This window comes from Thermobia domestica, chromosome 2 (genome assembly GCF_964235325.1).
Source record: "Thermobia domestica chromosome 2, izTheDome1.hap1.1, whole genome shotgun sequence".
In the NCBI taxonomy this organism is placed as follows: domain Eukaryota; kingdom Metazoa; phylum Arthropoda; class Insecta; order Zygentoma; family Lepismatidae; genus Thermobia; species Thermobia domestica.
Genome location: NC_137455.1, coordinates 50,106,121 through 50,123,380, shown reverse-complemented (window position 1 = coordinate 50,123,380; position 17,260 = coordinate 50,106,121). Strand labels below are relative to the sequence as shown.

General features: G+C 36.0%; 1 protein-coding gene across 1 annotated transcript in view; it reads right to left on the bottom strand.

The window, feature by feature from the left end:
- The window catches only part of LOC145672000 (inosine-uridine preferring nucleoside hydrolase-like), a 45,157-nt gene that overhangs the window by 19,415 nt on the left and 8,482 nt on the right, over positions 1-17,260 (bottom strand). The window contains exons 2-4 of the mRNA XM_081741182.1: positions 12,056-12,387; positions 4,962-5,133; positions 282-398 (exon numbers count right to left, since the gene is read on the bottom strand). Coding sequence (XP_081597308.1) covers positions 282-398; positions 4,962-5,133; positions 12,056-12,387 — 621 coding nt within the window. The remainder of the gene's footprint in view (positions 1-281; positions 399-4,961; positions 5,134-12,055; positions 12,388-17,260) is intronic.

The following is a 17,260-nucleotide window of genomic DNA, read 5'->3' as shown; positions in this document are numbered from 1 at the left end:
AATTTGACTCTATCCGTCACCGTTTCTGAAATACGTATTCTTAAAGATTTAAAAATTTTGGTTCTGAAATTGGCAGTAAGAAAATTGAGAACTTCGATAAATTTCAAAATTTTTATTTGCTATCTTTAACGCGTTGCCAATAGCATTTAAAATGTTTAAAGGATAAATTATAGGTTGTACAATATCTAAATTCTGCTTTTTAAGAATTTTTTTGCTGTTCCATACTAACTGAATTGTTAAAAGGATAACACCACAAACAATGTGTAAAATGAGTTTCTTACCGAGAATATTTCCTCCCATAATGTGAATTTCCTTCAATTTCGACGTAAATTCAGGATCCAATTTCATTGCCAAAGCAATGTTAGTTAAGGGACCTAAACCCAACAACGTAATTCTTCCTGAAATTAGAAAAATATATATGGTATTTTTCTCACAGTCAACACTATAATCTCAAGTTCTTCGTAACTTGAATTTATATGATCATGCACCAATGAACGCAAAATATAACAAGTAAATTGCATTAGACGCAAATGTTAAAAGAGTTCTTGAGAATACTATCCTGATTGTTAAAGGGAAATATGTTGTTCTGTTACGCTATCCTGGAATGTTATACAACTATGAGTAAGAGATTTGTAATGTTGGTTGTAGAGAGACAAGGGGCATAATAAGAATTCCTTACAATAAACAGCAAACCTCTTAGTGCGTCACAATAGTTTCTAACAGTAAACAGTTACCTTAATAGATGTCGCTACGTGCTATATCACTTACCTGCCTGACGTTAATAGGTGTAGTATTTGTGGGATTGTTGTGTATAATGCATAAGATTACCACCTTTCCTAAACAAAATGTGGAAACACATAATAACCCTAGTGAAAGGAAAAAGAGGGAGAAGAATGTATCATTGGTCCTTTATTCGTAAAGTCTGTTGCGAAGAGCGAATCATATTATCTAATTGAAAAAAGGAAAGCAAGTCAATTTAGAACACACAGGCGTTGTATCATATAATAACTGGTAGTCTAAAAAATATTGAGCCTTTCGCACACGAGATGGTGTCAAGTGTCCCAAATCTCAGGATGTATGAGTCCAGACAGGACAGGTGTAACGTCAATTGAAAGCTGTCAGATAAAACTAGTAGACGTGGGAAAAGTGTTGGGGTTCTCATAATCAAACGCAAAGGTATTGTGCCGTGAAGATAAGTTATTATTATTTTTTTTTTCGCAAAACGACACTACATTTTAAAATTTTATTTCGATAAAGATGCAAATGCTGCACATGCCCGTGAAAAAAATTTTATTTATGGTCAAGATTCGTTACCAAAAGATGGTTCAAATCTCTTTTCGTTCTGGATTTCGATGCCAAATATACTCCTCGCAGTGGACTAACAATCACAGCAAAAGGTGGATAATATTCTAGCAAAAGTTGAAGGAGACCGGCATGTAAGCAGCTAAGACATTGCCTATGATCTAAACATCGATGACCCGTGTTAAACCATTTAGAGAAAACATGCAAAAAAAGAAGAAGAAGAAGAAAAAGAAAACAAAAATTGACGTTTGGGTGACACAGGATTTGAGTAGAGAACATTTACTCCATCGAATTTGCAATTGCAAATTTCTATTGAATCGTGACGAACTCGAGTTATTGATCAGAAGTGATGAACAAGGAAACCTATGGTCACAATGTGCTAAAAAGTCGTGGTCAAACTGAGGAAAATGTTCACAGCCTACACTGACGCCCAGAAAGGTTATGCTGCGTGTTTGGTGGGATTGGATAAGCATCGTGCATCATAAAGTGTTGCTGGCGGACAGAAAACTAGATTCGGACCTGTACCTCGACAAATTGTGCTAGTGCACCTAGCAATTTAAAACATACGGTCGGAAGTGGTCAACAGAATGGATGTAGTTTAACACGCTTACATTATACTACGTATAGTTTTAATAACCCGTCAGAAATTGAGACAATTTGTCTGGGAAGTATTCATGCATCGACCGTATAGAACGGACCTAGCACCGTCAGACTATGATTTGTTCCCATTTCTGCAGAACTTCTGAATGATGTAACGTTAGTTTCAAAACAGGGCTGTAAAATCTACGTCTAACATTTTTTAGAACACAGAAGATCCACAGCAATGGACGGGATTATAGTTTACAGCACTTCGTTATCTCAAATTGTTCCATAGATATGATAAACATTGATAAAATTGGCAACACTGCTGAAAACAGCGTTGTTTTAGTTCTCTTTTATAGCATTACAGTAATAGCTTTCAGCACCTGTAATTACAACGAGTTCTTGCAAATACATGATTTAAGCAGTGTTCCTCTCTCCTTATAGTTGTTTTGTGCAAAGTTTCGCTTTTCTCCCTCGTTTTCTTACTCCGTTATCACGGTTGGGCATTATAAATGATGCACCATATATATATGCCTATATAATGGTATATATGGAGGATAGTTCTTACTTGGTCTCTTGCTACCTTTCTTTTTCTATTCAATTTATCTCTATATACAACGCATTAATCAGATTTCCCTATCCATTTCAATTCCTTCCTATGTAGATTTCCCTTCATTCACAGTTCAACTTTCTATAAATTCTTTCACCTTCTCTCTTCTTCTTTCGTTACCAGTCATTGGTTAAGCGATAGCAAAAGCGGGTGGTTGCAGTCACAGACTACTTTGACTTACCAGGTATTAGTTTTGTATTATCATTCGTCAAATACTCGAAAAGAAGTGGAAATACAATACAGAAGTATCTATTGATTTTAGAAAGGCATACGACTCACTTAGGAGAGAAACATTCTACAACGTCCTTACAGAATTTGGAATACCGAAAAAGCTAATTAGATTAAGTAAGGTATGTTTAAATGAATCCCAAAGTAGTCCGGGTAGGAAAATTTTTGTCCACGAGCTTTTACGTCGAGAATGGCCTGAAACAAGGAGATGCATTGTCGCCATTATTATTTAACTTTCTCCTGGAATACGCTATAAGGAAAATCAAAGTTAGCAACCAGGGCCTAGAGTTGAACGGTGTTCAACAGGTTATGGCATATGCTAATAATGTAAATTTAATAGGGGATGATAAGAGAACAATAGAAAGAAATGCAGAAGTCCTATTAAACGCTTGCAGTGACTTGGGGTTTAGAAGTAAATGCATACAAAACTAAATGCATGGAAGTGCGCAATACGGCAAATTATGAATGAGTTAAAATATTAAACAATACTTTTGATGAAGTGGATAGTTTCAAATATCTAGGATCAATATTAACAGATAAAAATCATATTCTCGAAGAAATTAAATGTCGACTAAAAGCAGGGAATTCATGTTATTATTCAGTTCAAAATCTCTTGTCGTCGCGAATTCTGTCGAGGAATTTGAAGCTTAAAATATACAAAACGATAATTATGCCTGTTGTTCTGTATGGCTGCGAAACATGGTCACTTACTCTGAGGGAAGAACATAGACTGAAAGTATTTGAGAACAAGATCCTGAGACGAATATTCGGACCCAAGAGGAACGGGAATGGGGAATGGCGGAAACTTCATAACGGCGGAACTACATAATTTATATGGTTTACCAAACATTATTAGGGTCGTCAAGTCTAGGAGGCTTAGGTGGGCGGGTCATGTAGCTAGGATGGAAGAAAGTAGAAACGCTTTCAAAGTTTTGACTGGAAGACCAATCGGAAAACGACCATTAGGAAGGCCTAGGCGCAGATGGGAGGACAATATTAAGATAGATCTCACAGAGATTGGAATACAAAGTAGAAACTGGACCCAGTTAGCTAAGGATAGAAGTCAGTGGAGAGCTTTTGTGAACACGGCATCACGGCATTGAACCTCCGGGTTCCATAAGTCATAGAATTAGTTAGTTAGTTCAGGTATTAGTTTTCTTTATTTTTCTTTACTTATTTACTTATTTATTACTTTGAAAATAATACACGTCAGTTGGATATTTCAGTCACACCAACCCAATACTCTACAACACATATAACATGCGGCCTATGTAACTGTTCAGCCTATTTCTTTCAGCACTGATGCGTTTCCTCTCCTAGACAAAATATTTGGAGGAACGCATCCTCTCCATCCCGACCCAGAAATATGTATGCATGGTTTTGCTGCTGTCTGCCTCTTCGAGGGTGATCACTTACTTAGACCATCCATAATCCCGCTCAAAACTTCCATCACAATCAAAGAATGGAAGGGGCCGCCGTGGCTCAGTGCTAGAACGTTCGCTTCTGGTGCTTGGGGTCCTTTTTTATCCCATGTCGCGCGAAGTGAACTTTGTGGTAGACAAACACCGTGTTTGTAGGTTTTCTCGGGATTCTACTGTTTCCTCCCACTTGCTTCATTTCACCATTTCATTCATTACTCATCATCACCGTCTCCTTTAGCCTAGCCGGCATAACCATGGAACGTAAAACAAATATTTTTTCAAAGAATGGAATAACATAATGCTTGGTTTCGTTTGTTAAAAGGCATATTTCAAGAAATTGTTGGAGCTTACAAAAAGTAGTAGAATTGTTAATTAATTACTTGAACTCTCTGATTATTTTCATCGTTCCAATTACGCACACTCAGGCACACCAGAACTTTACAAGATGGAAGCAGGAAAGCAGGCACATACGCCGGAATTTATTTCGGGGGTCCAAAATCAATATGAAAATAATTAAAATTTGTAAAATCAGCCCTAAATTTGGAGTAAATTTACAGAAAAGTTGGAACTTGGGGGGTCTGAACCTCCATCATCCATCCCCTGCGTATGTCTCAGCAGAGCAGTATAACCAGGTATTGAAGTGACCAATCTTACGAAAACAATCTCTTATACTCATAAGAACATTACTTAAATTTTTCTCTAGTAACTTTAAACTAGTTAAATTACGAATGTATTGATACTATAATATGTAATAAAGCATCACAATAACATAAAATATTGTTCCACTCCTATATGTCATAGTTTAGAGAAGTACTCACCAGGGTATTCCTTCACCAGCCTAATAAGGGCGCTCACTGCATGCTCCTTTTCAGTTTGATGATAATCGACAACATTGGGTTCCTCAATATCTCCAAATCCATCTTTACCAAAGTAATGCTGAGGAGGTGGTGTGTGGACAAGGGACTGTGCAGCTCCTCGATAAACGGGAATCTAGTAAAAATAAGTGCATAAACATGCCTATTCGATAGATTCATTTACACATGTATACAATAGTTAGCAACTTTCCTGTTATAGACTTTAACAATTCGATAAAGAATTGTTACTGGTACATTACGCCTCGAAACATCACAGAATCGGTAATATTACGGGTGCAAACATGCCTCCCGAAGTCTAATAAAGCCTGTAACTTCTTATATGCGTACAGTCTATTTCGAATTTTCAATATATTTTGTAGAATTACTGTATTACATATTACGCATTCACTGTCATTTTAACCCTAAAAACCGATCTTTCTGCTTCTTAAATCTCTGATTGTGATTGTGTTTACCTAGGTATCAATCAATCGAGGTGACAATGGCTTCAAAATTAATTGGATGATTCTATTTTGTGAAGTCTTAAAATGCAAGTTCAGAACGCTGGATTCTAGTTCATTACCTTATAGTAGTAATAGAGTGAAAACTTATCTTAACTACCATACATTATTAAGTTTTATTACATCGTGGTAAGGTTATAATGCTGATGTTAGTATGTCCCACAACACTCGCGGCACAATGGGCTTCTATTGTATATCGTTAGTAAAGTTACTATCGTATTCCTATTTATATCGGAGTTTATATTTTGAGAGTATATATATATATATATATATATATATATATATATATATATATATATATATATATATATATATATATATATACCTTGAGAATCTCATATCCACATCATCAAGAAAGACCTGAAATGACACTACTGGACGGGATTTATTCTCTCATTCTATCCCCGTTCAAATAAGTCTCAGGGATTCACTCAGCCTCTGGACACCTGGAAAAATCTAAGAATATAGACAACCAGAGCGTAATGTTGGCAACTCTATCCCTCCATGTTCCGAGGTCATGGAAGTAGTATTACCTCGGTAACCTCCGTGGAACAGAACGACTTGTTCCGAAAGAAGTTTACTTTAACCTTTTATACGTATCTCGTTTGATTGTTTATTGCAAGTGCCAGAGTAATTAAATACTTCCTAGAGAATATTTTAGTTGTTCCTGGTTACCTTAATAGAATTAATATGCTATTATAGATTATTGTAGCAAACCATCAATATTGAAGGTTGCATATGCTTTATCTATATACTAGCAGAATACTACTTTTTCACACGTGGAGAATACGTTTCATTTTGAACATAAAGAGCTGAATTATGATTTAAATTGCTTCGAAAGTGTCATTGTTTGTCTCAGCGATCCCGAAAACTATATATATATATATATATATATATATATATATATATATATATATATATATATATATATATATATATATATATATATATATATATATATATATATATATATATATACCTCTGCATATAGATTAAAATGCTAGCCAATTCCTTTCGACAATGAAATCTCGGAAACCACAAGCTCTACAAAAGTACTGGTTTCGCTGGTCAATTCCAAATTTTGTGTTATTTGCCAGTACTCATTTAAATTTTCCAAAAAGAAAAAAGAAAGTGCCGTTATTTTTGTTTGAGGTATAAGATAACATTTCTTAGGGTGTTCCTAAGGTTGATATGCTTGTGTTAGAGAACCGAAGAAGAGTTACGTTTAGCTGGTTGATGGACATCGCATGGGCAAAACCTATTGTATATTGGCAACTTTAAAGGCCTGTAGAGGCTTGATGAGAAGTACTCGGATATGGATTTAGAAGAAAGAAAAAATTAATTCATTTCACTTCAGCTATCATTCCTCCAAATTTGCCACAAACTCATCCCAACATCTATATATTAAAATTCACAATGTTTATCAACAGCAACTCACTCCCTTCATAAGTTATCCCGTTCTTCACTTCTGTCTGTAAAGGGATATGCACAGATATAGTGAGGAAATGAGAAGGAAATTGATGCTCATATTAGAATGATGTGCTGTGTTGACAGCACAGATTCAGTTAGTATCGTATAGTTTTAAAAGGGGGTGTTTAAAGATCGTCCTTCTTTCACTTATTATAGTCATAAAAAGTAAAAATGTTTATAAGAGCCAGTATATCGTATGTATATGAAATTCATGTATGTATATGTTATATTTCTGAAGAAATATATTAAAAATATTTTATCAAATCACATAAAGAATCCGCAAAAAGACGTGGTTGTTGATACTCTGACAGTTTAGACGCTTTTTCGAACTTGCAACAGTAATTTTAGTATGAGGTGCTTCATGAAGCACACTATAGAAATGATTGTTGATAAGTTTATTAACTCTAGTCTTCAAAACAAGAAATATAATGATTCATGAAGCGCGTTGCAAGTTCGAAATAACATGTAAATTGGCAGCATGTTGCAAGGTCTACATGTGCTTCCAACACCACGTGCTCGCTGTAAACACACTTCAGACGACAACCACGAAGAAGAAATCGTCAGTCATCGTCATCGATCGTCAAGTAACGAAGATCAACGAAGTCAGCCGACATTTCAGTATAAAAGAAGCCCACACACCACAGAAGGCATTAATCTCCATCGATTGATCATCACTTCCACTCTCTGGAACGCCTGGCCTCTGAGAATTCCTTTTGCTAGGATACCTGGTCCCTATAAACACCTCACCACTATCTAGGACGCCTGGTCTCTAAGAAGTACCTATGGCCGTAAGAGCCTTGGTTCCTGTCTCTCTAAGAGGCTTGTTCATTGAGCTCCTACAAATTCACAGTAAACCATTAAGATATCCAAAGGATCTTATATTTTATCTGTAATATTTATTACTTCTGTACATAAGAGGAAACTTGTATAGTAAAATGTAATTGGGAAAATTCCAAATTTCCGTGTACCACTTTTTAGCTCTACCCTGAAAAAGACGGAGTTTTACAATATAAAATATTTCTTTGCATGACTTTCTATAATATGCTTCATGTGCATCTTACGTAGATGTAACATTTAATGCTTGAGTTTCATATCCATACAATATACTTTCTTTTATGAACAGTTCTGCTTTCTACAGTATGACTATCACAGTCAAACTATCACTTTCTACAATAGACGAAAAAAGGTCGATCTTTGCCCACCTCTCTTTATCACCCCTATGAGATTTCAAGAGCTTCAGAAACATTCTACACAGTGACGGCTCTTCAGGGAAGTCATATTGGTAAAAATAAAAATTTTAAGTTTCCTTCCTTTACAAGGAAACGTTCGGTTTGGGCAGGGACTTTTTTATTCACTGATTGTATTTAGCATATCAAAATAAATAATAATGAAGTTTTTCCCAAATTGACCGCCACCGGTTTTGTAGAGCAGTTTCCGGTTTCAACGTTGATCGCCATAGAACAAAAACGGTAATAGATAGCGATAAGCGTTTATTTTGAATTGATTAAGGGTCTCAAGAAGTATATTATCTTCATCTGCTCTCTCTACTAGAACCAGAAGCGGTAGAATTTTACTATTACTTTCGGTTTCACTATGGATTTTCAGAGAGCAAAAGCGGCTAGAAGCAGGGGCGGATCCAAGACGGACTTCTGGGGGGGCGGTGGAGTGTAATACTGCTACTTACAAGGGACATGTTTCGGTTCGAACGCGAGGATCAACATAAAACTTGGTAGACATATACGGGACTAAGTACTGACCACTGTATGGTAAGTCATTCCCGTGTAAAACTCGTTTTCCGCCGATAGCGCCACCTATCCTTCGAAACACTAGCGGTTAGATTCCGCGTTATAGGCGCTGAGTGAAGATCAGTCAGGTGCGTCAGTGTGTGGTAATAAGCTCGAATTAGTGTTAGGTGTGGTAGTCAGTGTGGAAAAAATGGGTGAGCTGCTGTCATTAACCCACTTCATGTAGTTGAGCTGTTAAAAAGACGAACTAAAGCGCAGATTTAAGAATCAAACATCAGTTGGAGCAGAAGATGACTCATTTGCGACATTTTGGTCCAATTTAATTATCAATGAGTACGAAAATGAATTAGAAATGATACACACATCGACACTCGCCAGAGATGATAAAAAAAAATGACACGGCACAGCAAGATATCTATGATAGCAGTTCAGAGCGGGAAGAAGACAGCAGTCCAGAGCGGAACCGGTAATTGGGAAATGAAAATTAAAACGGTGAAATGTGAAATCATCAGATTATTTGATGAAGGTCGCACTTATTCGTGAAATAATACCTGCTTGTTTCTAAAGATTTTCAATGAAAGTCGGCTACGTTTTGAAATCCTATAAGCCAACTTCTTTTGCCGCTTGGAAAGCCCAGCACTGTAAATACAAGTAATGCACTGATGTTCCATGCTCTCGCGCCTCGTCAAATAATCTGATGACTTCACACTTCATTGTTTGGAGTTTCATTTTCCCATTCCCTTTAAATGAAGCGAAGTTCGTAGACAGCGCGTGCCCATAACTCCAAAATAGGTTTGCAGTTACTTGTGTCGTGCCAGAAGCTTCCTGTACGAGTTGTATTCTCCTTCATGATAATCTTTATATATACTCCGGACTTCCTCGTCCGTAAACTAAGATAAAATGTCTATTCTTTTCAGTTTTCATGCTGAAGATACGTCATATTTGCTTTGACTAATACCTTGTTCCTACTCTGGACTGCTGTCTTCTTCCCGCTCTGAAATGCCATCATAGATAATATCTTGCTGTGCCGTGTCATTTTTATCATCTCTGGCGAGTGTCGATGTGTGTATCATTTCTAATTCATTTTCGTACTCATTGATAATTAAATTGGACCAAAATGTCGCAAATGATTCATCTTCTGCTCCAACTGATGTTTGATTCTTAAATCTGCGCTTTAGTTCGTCTTTTTAACAGCTCAACTACATGAAGTGGGTTAATGACAGCAGCTCACCCATTTTTTCCACACTGACTACCACACCTAACACTAATTCGAGTTTACTACCACACACTGACGCACCTGACTGATCTTCACTCAGCGCCTATAACGCGGAATCTAACTGCTAGTGTTTCGAAAGATAGGTGGCGCTATCGGCGGAAAACGAGTTTTACACGGGAATGACTTATCATACAGTGGTCAGTACTTAGTCCTGTATATGTCTACCAAGTTTTATGTTGATCCTCGCGTTCGAACCGAAACATGTCCCTTGTTAGAGCTACTTTTAAGAGCTCCAAACTCTTGGGTGGGTTTTATTTATATATAAAATAAGAAAGTTTCATCTTCTGGGGGCAGATCGCTCCCCTTCTGGATCCGCCCCTGGCTAGAAGCAGCGAGAAGCAGTTTTCTGCAATCGATTAAGCGTCCGAAGAATGTGTTCCATCTCCGATATTATTGTTCTGGTGCAACGGGAAGTGGTAGAAATTTTCTTACAGCTAAACGGTAAGGGTCGGCAAGAAATTACTTTTAGATATGGTTTCAAGTGTCCCACGAACGGGTTTCGTTCTGACCTTATTCCTATATTACAACTTGAAGTTATAGTTCGGCTACGACTGGTTTCAGTATTGAGCAGTGTTGGAATTAATCAATAAAAATTTAATTGCAATTAAACAATCGATTGAAAGTAATTGTTGTGGAACTTAATTGCAATTGAACTAATTGTCAATTATACATTCAATTACAATTGATTAACTGAATTTAACTGCAATTACTTTGAATAGATTGATTAATTGCAATTGATTATCATTGATTAATGGTCAGCAGCAATTAACAATTGACCATTACTTATTTCAATTGTTAATTGCAAATTAACAATTAAATGTACAGATTAATTGTTAATTCAATTAAAATTTGCCTAACATAATTTACATAATTTAGAAGTCTACGGTAGTTTTTATAATGCGGAACGAATCTCATCTGTGTTATTACGGTATTTGAATAATAAACGTACTTCCTAGTGAATTGATTAAGCCAAAGTTACACGAATCCCAAAGTAGCAAGCAAGTAATTTAAAACTATCTTACAGGGTATCCACATAAAACCTCCCTTATTACAAATATTAATTAAATAGAAACTGTCAGTGCCAGACAATAAGGATTTGTGGCATCTTGAAGACCAACTCAGTTTTTTGTTGTTGATTGTTAATTGTTGTTATTTGATGCAGGTGTTCGTGAATATGCCAGAGATAGCAACAAAATGAATGTGTCATGTGCTTCGGGACGCGACAGGATTATCGGACAATTTTTCTTCATGGAGCACACAACAACTGGCCCGTTTATCTGGACATGCTTGAATACTTCGCTTTTCCACAGCTACTACCTTTGAAACCAAACGTGATATTGCAACAGGATGGTGCCCCTATGCACTGGTGTTTGTATGTTCGTAGGGCTTCAGACCGAACGTTTTCACAACGATGGATTGGACGCAATGGATCCACTCCTTGGCCACCGCGATCTCCCGACATGACCCTATGGATTTCTTCCTATGGGGCTATGTCAAAGATAGAGTTTACTCCACACCTGTATGTGATATTCCTGCTCTTCATCACAAAATTGAAGAAACCATTAACTCGATCACACTGGACATGCTACCCAACACATGGAAGGAGATTGAATATCGACTGAACATTCTGAGAGCTATTAAGAGGCTCTCAGAAATATAGAAGCAGAAATATAAAAGTGCATATATTTAGAAGTCTATATTCCAGCAGAAATATAGAAGTGCATATATAGACCAAAAAAAAAAAAAATACTCTTCATGATGCCGCAAACCGTTATTCTCTGGCACTAATAGTTTCCATGCAATTAATATTTGTAATCAAGGAGGTTCTGTGTAGACACCCTATATTCTATTTTGTAACACCATAGAAATAATGTTTTAAATAATTTTATTTAAAAATAATTTTCCTCGATGTTCATATTATGAAACTGGTAAATATGCTCGAATATTGGGACATAAATCTTGTAATCCGCGGTTTTTGTCAATGGCTACAACCGGAATTTGAACAGCATATTCTATTTCATATATTATTATTATTATTATTATACTTACCTGTATAGCTTGTACAGTATCTAATGTCATAAAAGTATTTCTGATAACATAATCAATGTCTGTGTTTCCCATGACGCATGTAATGGCAAGTATATTTGTTAATCCTATGCGATTAGCTGCAACCAACATCATTATAGCCATCGCATCATCAGCTCCTCCATCTGTGTCAATGATCAGCATCTTAGGTTCTTTGGTAGATCCAGCAGGAACATCATTTTCTTTTTCAGTCGAAATGCCATTTCCATTGAACGAACTTTCTTTTATCATAGACTTCAAAATGTCTGTTCCAGTAACTAACCCCTCTAATAAGATAAGAATGAACAATTGTAGCCCTGAAAAACATATTTGTAGATGAAAGTGCAATGTTTCTAGGAATTGTATTCAAGAAACGAATAAAATCAAAAAATATCTTTAAAGACAATACGAAAAGTTTTCGAATATTAACCATTCTGTAAATACCAATAACAACGTGAAAGCTTAATGGTTATTGGTCTCTGAGGATGAAGGAGGTTCTCGAACCTGTTCGCACCTCCCTTGGCTACGCCACTGCTGTACATCAACTGAAATTGTACATTCCCGCATTTTGTGTTAATTTTGCACATAATCAATGTTCTGCGATATCTTTGTTTAGTAATTGTTCTTGTTTTGTAACAGTTGGTTAATAATATGCCTGTTGTTAATAGGTATTTATGTGTTTAGTTTGTTTCGATAGTATTACTGTATATTTGTGTTTAATATGATCAAATAAAGAATAAATTAAAAGAAATTAGTCATCATCTCTGTTTTCATCCACTACTGGAACAATTTCGGTTTTCGTGAACATTTTACAGAGTATTTCAGCTGGTTGAATGATTTACGATAAGTATCTCGCATATGATAAATAATACACAATAGCAGCAACGTGAGAACAGCAGCCAACAGTTAAATCACAACTTAAACCTGGAGTAGTGCTAAATTTCATCCATCTCTGATCTTGGTAGAGTGTCGTGGATAGTCATGAAATATTGTCACGCTGAATCTTTTTTTTTTTTTTTTTTAACGCAACTCGACATTTGTTGCCATTTTCCTGCTATGGCGATAAATGTTGCGACGGGAAGTGGCTAATTCGAACTACTTCCGGTTTGAATAGGGCTTCAGATTAAGAGATGGGATATATTCGTGGGATGCTGGATCGATTGCAGAAAACTGCTTCTTAATATATTTTATTGTTTTTGCTCTACGGAAATAAATATTAAAGCCAGAAGTAATAGTAAATTTGAACCACCTCTAGTTTTGGTAGAGGATTGCGGATAGTCGCGATATGCTGTATTGAGACAGTGAATCTTTACTCGGAAATCATTTCTCACTATCTTTTACCGTTTTTGTTCTATGGCGATAAAATTGAAACCGGAAATGGCTAATTTGGACAATTTCCGATTTGAATCTTCAGATGAAATCTATTCTTCGGACCCTTGATTGATTGCAAAAAGTCGCTTCTTAATTTTTTTTTACCGTTTTTGCTCTGATACCTGTCAATAGACGGACGGACGGTCGCACAAAACCGTTCTATAAAACTTCCAACACTTGAAAATGAAATGAAATCTTTGAGTTTTACGTCCACGGATATATCGGCTAGGCTAAAGGAGATGGTGATGTTGGGAAATGAATGAAATGCTGGAATGAAGAAAGTGGAAAGAAATGGGAGAACCCCGAGGAAACCCATGCACACGGTGTTTGTCCACCACAACGTTCACTTGGCACGAGCTAGGATCGAACCAGGGACCCCGTGCGCCACAGGTGAATGCTCTACCACTGAGCCACCGCGGCCCTTCTTCAACACTTATGCATAGCATAGTTTGCAAGTGTAATAAGTAACAAGTGGGAGGTTACACGTGTACACCACGTGAAGGAGTTTGCTTTATATGGCGTGGTATTTTCTCAATTCATATTGTAACCGGAAACGGAAGTGGATTTCTATCACTTTCTTTTTTCAATAAAGAGATTAGAGTAGAAATAGAAGTCATACTTGGAATGCTGAATTGGTTGCAGACAACCCCTAATTCCTATTTATCATTTTACTTTTTTTTTTTAAACCTATAGCGATCAACGTTAAAACCGGAAGTAGTTGAATTCAGTCACTTTCTGTTTGACTAGAAGTTAAGAGAGAAGGTTGCATCTATTCTATTTTGTTCGACGCTAAATCGATTAAAAAACATTTCTTGCTATCTCTTATCAGTTCTGCTCTATGTAGATCAATATTGAAACCGGAAGTTGTGAAATTCTGTTACTTCCGGTTCTAGTAGAGAGTTAAGGATAGAAATTAAATGTATTCTTTGGACGCTTAATCGGTTCTCGCTATCTATTACCGTTCTGTCTATAGTAATCAACATTCGGCAAAAATTGATATAGAGATTTTTTTTCTGTCTCGAACGGACAGATGCACGAAAAGGCAGGTTAAACATGTATAAACAACTTTTATCACATTAAAATTGTCATAATGACATTCGAATTACGTATGAAATGTCTATAAATTTTATGTTGCAATCGCTACAAAGGCACAGGCACTTGTCATTATCTCCAGGAGGCACAAGAATGTTTATCTGCTCCGTTCTTAAGCATCACTAGTTGAGTTGACTTTAACATCCCTTTCAGCAGCGACGATATATATAAGGGGATCTACTGATTAACGTGGAATCTGAACTACACGAGCTCCCGCTGGGAATCGAACCCGGGTCTCCCACGTCAAAGGCGCGTATACTAACCGCTTAGCCACGAAGGAGCTCACGAGTTGATTTGACTCCCAAGAGTTAGTAAGAAATTGACTTTTAAAATTGGGCCTGAGATGGTTGAATTGCTGTTGGGTTTGGGTTGGGATAAAATTGAACGCAGATCCTGTCAAATAAACAAAAGAGAAACGCTCTTGTACAAACGAAACTATTTAATTGCCATTAAACTTTATAATTTATACATGATTTTGCGAGATAGCCGGGCTATTTTCCAATTAGTTAAAATTACGAAAATATAACCCAGTCCCTATAAATCAACTTAGAAGACCGTACTGTTCTATATTTTATAAGAATAATGTTAAAACTTTACAATGAAAGTTAAAACATACTGTAGTGGATATTACAATAAACCACCGTAAATATTGTAAGTTGTTCCTACAACTAAAATTAATTGATGTAATTTTAAAGAATTTTAAAAAAAGAAGAAGAAGAAGGTATCCTCAAATGACCGAAAAATAAGAAATAGTTTTCTACTATGGGTTGTCAAACTGCACGATTTAAGTTAGTTTAATTACAATCACATTTTAGCAAAATGCAGAGTAACTTTCTAAAATTAAGATTTCTTCAAATTCTCTAGGTTCTGTCTAAAAGACTCAACAGACACAAGGCACTCATAAATTGATATATTTTTTTTCTTTCTGGTTGAAGCTATCAAAGTGCATAATCTATGTGATTTTGATTAAACGTTAGAACATATTTTAAAAACTTGCATGTGTCAAAAAGAGACTATTAGTTTTAAAGCTTTGTGCCTATTTGGATTTCTTTCCATCAAGACCTCGAAAACTACAGCCCCAGGCCCGTATCCAAGGGGGGTCTAGGGGGGACGGGCCCCCCTTAATTTTTGCTGGCCCCCTTAAAGTTTAACAGTAGGCTTGCAAAAGATCTATAATATGGTGATGAACTATCATATGGTTGGATCGGCCCCCCCTAACTTCAGCCGGGCCTTCCCCTACAGTTCTGGGCTGGCTACGGGCCTGTACAGCACATATTATATTAATTTTTACAGAGTTTGGGTTAAAACGGACTTCTAGATTTTTTAAATCAGGCAAATTGTACATTTTGCTATCCCAGCAGAGAAACTATCAGGTTTTTGAATTTCAGACCATTGAGACTTCTTAACCCCTTCAGTGTGGGTGGCGAGTTAACTCGTGTCTTCAAAACGCACCTGCTGTGCGGATGGCGTATATATACGCTTTCATTTTGCTTTGGCTATTATGTATTGCGTATGGAGAATATACTTCCCATAGTATGAGTAATGTTATTCCCGACAATATTCAGCGAGTTTGCGCTTACCTAGGAACCCCAAGAGACCACGTAACCTAACCATATCATGATGATGATGATGATGATGATGATGATAACCATACATACGACAATGACATGTTGTAGTAGCTAATTAGAAACAAAAAAATCATAATGCTGAAAATTTCATTGTGATTGCTTGAGAGGTTCAAAAGTTATTAAAAGGTAAAAAATTCCAAAGTTCTTAAAAAAAAAGAAAAGAAAAAAAAACTACATTTTCTTACAGTGGTTCGCATCTGAAAATTACGCACTGAAGCGGTTAACCACTTTCAAGATTTCTTAACTGCAGCATATCTTAATTTTAAATGAATGTCAATCTTTTCCTAAGAAGATATTTCAGGATCTTTTGTATATTTCTAAAGTAGTGCACATTTAGAGTAAAACAAATCTATTTCACTTTTAAAAAAAAACTTTATAATAGAACCATAAATAAAATAGTAAAACAAATAAAACAACGAAATAAAGCACAAACTAGTAAACATAAAAGCTAATAAAATCAAACCTGCAAGTAACAACAAATTGTCAGGTCTTCTCATAAATAGGTTATTAAAAATTCATGTACTTACCGTAATAACTACGAAACCGCATTACTACAATAACAAAGTTGTCGCGCTTCTTGTTTGACATTTCAATAAATATTACTTCCAGGTTGTGTTTAGTTTAAATATTATTTTTGTGCCCTTGACGTAATAATTATGTTTCCGTACCTTATCGTAACAATGCAGAGTTGTAAGATAATTTGCATAAAACAGTGACTAATAATTACATATGATATATAAATAAGCAGTCGCCTGTATCTAATCTTTCTATTTTATAGCCCAGAACTTACAACCTGCAGTTCCTGTACCTTCTTTACATGTATTTATTCGATAATCTGTTGTCATGAAGGGTTTTCTCTTGGTCTACTTTACTTCCTATCTCAATGGTGTTCCTGACACTGACCTACACACTGCTCTTTCCTTTGCTATCAACTGGAAACTATACAGAAAGATCTAATGAGTCGTACCCCACTTTATAAACGAGAGTAGGCATGTTGTATGAATTAAAAGTTTTGGTTTAGCATGGTCATAAACACTTTTCATTATATAGGCCTATTTCGGGACTGTGGAATTTATTTTATTTATTTATTTATTTATTT